This window comes from Schistocerca serialis, chromosome 2 (genome assembly GCF_023864345.2).
Source record: "Schistocerca serialis cubense isolate TAMUIC-IGC-003099 chromosome 2, iqSchSeri2.2, whole genome shotgun sequence".
NCBI classification, from domain to species: domain Eukaryota; kingdom Metazoa; phylum Arthropoda; class Insecta; order Orthoptera; family Acrididae; genus Schistocerca; species Schistocerca serialis.
Window position 1 is genome coordinate 92788877 of NC_064639.1, and position 4272 is coordinate 92793148.

Here is a 4272-nt window from a genome sequence, read left to right on the forward strand (position 1 = left end):
CCTCAAAAGTTTGTAACATTGTCACGGAATCATCCTGTATACGTACACATTTACATGCGCCAGTGATTATTGGTGTAAGGCTTTGCAGCGTCGTTAGATGATGTTTATGTAACACTTGATCTACTAAGTCGTCCCCACAATCTCTAGAAGGGTGTAACATGACTTGTGTGCCGCGCAGGACTAGCCGAGCGGCCTTGGGCGCTGCAGTCATGGACTGTGCGGCTGGTCCCGGCGGAGGTTCGGGTCGTCCATCGGGCATGGATGTGTGTGTTTGACCTTAGGTTAATTTAGGTTAAGTAGTGTGTAAGCTTAGGGACTGATGACCTTAGCAGTTAAGTCCCATAAGGTTTCACACACATTTGAACATTTTTGAACATTTTTTGGAACATGACTTGTGAAACACCCTGCATATAATGAAGTCATGAGCGGTCTATGTTATTTATGGTGTAAGGGCCGTCGCCCCGCTAGTGCTAGGCGCACGCACTATTTACGTGTTTGGGGAACTTTGGACGTGGCTCCCGGCTGCGGTGCTGTGTCGTCACGCAGACATGTGGAAGACACGGTGGGACGGCTGCAGCTGCTGCCCCGACGCCCACAGACGGCCGGTCGTAATGCCGGAGGCCGCCGCCCCCGCTGCCCCCCACCGAACCCACCGCCCCCACGGCTCCACGCCGAGTGCGCGGCGCGCCCGACCACTTGTCGTGCAGATGCAAAGCCCGACGCTGCGACCGTTCGGAATCTGCCACCAGCCCCCACCCCCGCCCGCCCCGCCGCCCCCACCACCAGCGGCCGTATCGTTTCATCCGGCCACTCTTTTCCTTCCACCCTTCACCGCAAAAATCCGCTTCTGGCGCAGGAAATCCGATACAGCGCTTCCAATCGTGCGCGGCGATAGCCTGCGCCGTGCGCCGCAGACAAAAAAAGTGGAAAAAGAGTAGCGCGCGGTGCGGTGCGGGGCGGGGCGTGCGTCCGGCTGGACCCGAGGCCGGCAGTTTGCGCTGGGTGGCCGCACCGGCAGTTAACGGCCGCGCGCTCCAAGCGATGTCGCCGACCCCGCTTCCAAACTCCCATTCCGGGAACCACGGACGGCGTCCGCAATTATACGAAATCATCGAAACCGAGATGTCACGAGATCGAATCCCAATCGGACCACGACGGACGTTTTTAGTCTGTCTTCATTCTCGCCATTTCCTCTCAACGAAAGTGAATAGGCGTCAGGAACGACACGCGTTTCACATATCCCGTTATAGTGCATTTTCCCATTCGTTAGTCCCTAAATCGTTTCAGGCAAATGCCGGGATGGTTCCTTTGAAAGGGCACGGCCGATTTCCTTCCCAATCCTTCCCTAACCCGAGCTTCCGCTCCGTCTCTAATGACCTCGTTGTCGACGGGACGTTAAACACTAACCACCACCACCACCACCCATTCGTTAGGATATACTAGAATCTTAATATCTCAATAAATTGCTACTTCAAAGAAAACTCAAGCAATGAAATTGGTAGCCGGCCGGAAAAGCCGAGCGGTTCTAGGCGCTACACTCTGGAACCGCGCGGACCGCTACGGTAGCAGGTTGGAATCCTGCCTCGGGCCTGGATGTGTGTGACGTCCTTAGCTTAGTTAGGTTTAAGTAGTTCTAAGTTCCACAGGACTGATGACCACAGCAGTTAAGTCCCGTAGTGCTCAGAGTCATTTGAACCATTTTTTTTAAATTGGTAACCGGTAATTCAATAGATTTCTACCTGGAATAAAAATCAAACATTTTGCTTGTAAACCAGTAATGAAGTGTTATAGAGTACACGAGGTCACTTCTAAGATATGATATATACCTGCCAGATGTATCTGGGTATGTTGCACATTTGGGCCCAAAGCATTTCAGAAATTGATCAATGGAAACACTTGATTTAGTGAAAGACTTTTATATAACATACTGGTGGTACATTGATGGGGTATACATGATTAAAAGCAAAAAGATAATGGTGGCATACAGTTTGGATAATTATGTATAATATATACAGGGTAGGTCAAATAAGAGTGGCCCTGAGAACAGAGTTCCAGGATACAAAGAGACACAGCAGAGGAAATACAGTACTAACCTGACTATACCAGATGCTGAAAATATCCAGTATTCCTCTCTTGGGATTTTTGGGCCACGGTCAGCAAATTTTTGAACGCAAATCGAAGCTGGACTTGCTGGAACTGCTGCAGCCTCATCCGAAATGTTCTGCTGCAATTCTTGAAGTCTATGAGTGTTGTTGCAATACACCTCAGACGTGAGAGCTGCCCACACAAGATAATCGCACACTGACGGATGAAGTGACCTTTGGCTAGGGCTGCGACCAGACTGACCTCTGCTAAGAACATTATCAGGCGTGACGATCGTGTAAATGTGCTGCAAGGTTCGGCCGGCTGTATGGGCAGTTGCTTCGTTCTATTGGAAGTAACCGCAGGTCTTTCCTTTCTCTATTAATGCTGCCAGGAATGGTCTCAAAATATTGGCAATGTAACGCGCCGTAGTCAGCGTCGGATGAAAGATGTTACGAATAATGCGTCATGTGTACACTGCACACCAAACCCCGAACTTCTGATCATGCAGTGGTGTTTTGTGGAAGTTATATGGATTCTCCGTTGCCCAGAACCTGCAATTCTGTCAGTTGACATAACCACTTAGTTGAAACCAGGCTTCATCACACATAAAGACGAGATTCATATCCAAACCATTCATTGTTTCTCAGTGAACAGCCACTCACGAAACTGGAGACGCTGAGGAGCATTTGCTGATTTTAATGCGTGAACAACGAACACTCGGTAAGGATGCATGTGCAGGTCAAAGTGGACTACTCGTCCGCATGATCAACGTAATATGACGGTCTCTTGCGACAGATGTCGGGTTCATTCGGTAGTATTCTGAGGTATTTTATGGTGAACTGCAGCTACAGTTTCTGGTGTGCGTGCACGTTTCGGATTGTTTATTGACTTGTTCAAAACAGGTCCTGTCTTACGCCATTTTCAGACTAAGCGTTGAATGGCACTGTATGCAGGCACTTTGACAGCGTTAACCTTCTTAGCAAACGACTGACCACACCGCTTTTGTGGCCACGTAACTTTCTACAACGAACATCCGCTGCTCCATTATGAGTACCATCGTCCTCTTTGCACTGCTCCACTCACACTAACACAGCACTCATTACGCTCTGAACCTATGTGCATCACGTGGCGGGTGTACATGTCGTATGTGCATCACATGCAGTGGTTACATGCACACATTCACGTCCAATGGTATCTACTCGTCCGATCCACTTCTATTCGCAACACCGTGTGTTTATTCTCTTGTTTCGGCACGGATAGAAGGTACACGTGCTAGACATGAAAACTGTCCTCTTTACAATTTGGTTTCGTGCCTGCAACCTGAGGCGAATGATATATTGCCTCATTTCAGGCAGACTTAACTGGAACCGGTTTTGTTGGATCAGATGCTTCTTGCATGGTACACAAAGCAGTCGCTGGCGCAGCGCCAACACTCAGCGATTTGTATGACATCCAAAAGGACCTGATCATCCGCTATTGGACCAAGGCTGGAAACATTTCTGAAGTGGCTAAGTTTCCAAAGTGTTTGCGTGCTGCCATGGTTAAAGTAGACCGTGCGTGGCTAGATGGCACTACTCAATACCCGCACCGTGGGAACAGTGCTGGACACCGTGCAACTGTAGAGCACCTGATGTCCCACGAACAGGGCCTGCTGTACGACCATTCAGCGGATGTGGCTGTGTTTGGGCCTCCACAGGAGGCGCCCTGTTCATGCAACCATGCTGGCTGCCATTCGTCTGCGACGATGGCTGGAAGATGTACGCCTACACCTAACCTCAGCGGTGACAAGTGGCCTTTTCAGAGGAGTCACGTTTTATCCTCCTACGGACATACGGACTTTGTTGTGTACGGTGTGAAATACTGGCAGATCTGTCGGCAACTCTGCTGTCTACCTCTGTTCAGAAAATAAAACGCCACCTAATAAAGTGTGACGCACATGATATAGGGTGACAACTATTAAACTATATGAAATTAAATTATCTTAACCTCTGAACGGTTTGGGTTAGGACGTTCAAACTGCATGGTTGGCCGCGTGGCATGATGGGAATTAGTATACACATGCTCACGCGAAGCCCACTTTCATTTGGAGGGGTTCGTCGATCACAAAATTGGCGCATTTGGTGGACTGAGAATCCACATTTCGCGATCGGGAAGTCTCTCCACACTCAACGGGTGACTGTGTGGTAT

General features: G+C 49.4%; 1 protein-coding gene across 1 annotated transcript; it reads left to right on the plus strand.

Moving 5' to 3' along the window:
* Positions 1-548: 548 nt before the first annotated feature.
* On the plus strand, positions 549-938 carry LOC126455746 (uncharacterized). The gene has a single exon (XM_050091514.1). The coding sequence runs from the start codon at positions 549-551 to the stop codon at positions 936-938; it is 390 nt and encodes a 129-aa protein (XP_049947471.1).
* The last annotated feature ends 3334 nt before the right edge of the window (positions 939-4272 follow it).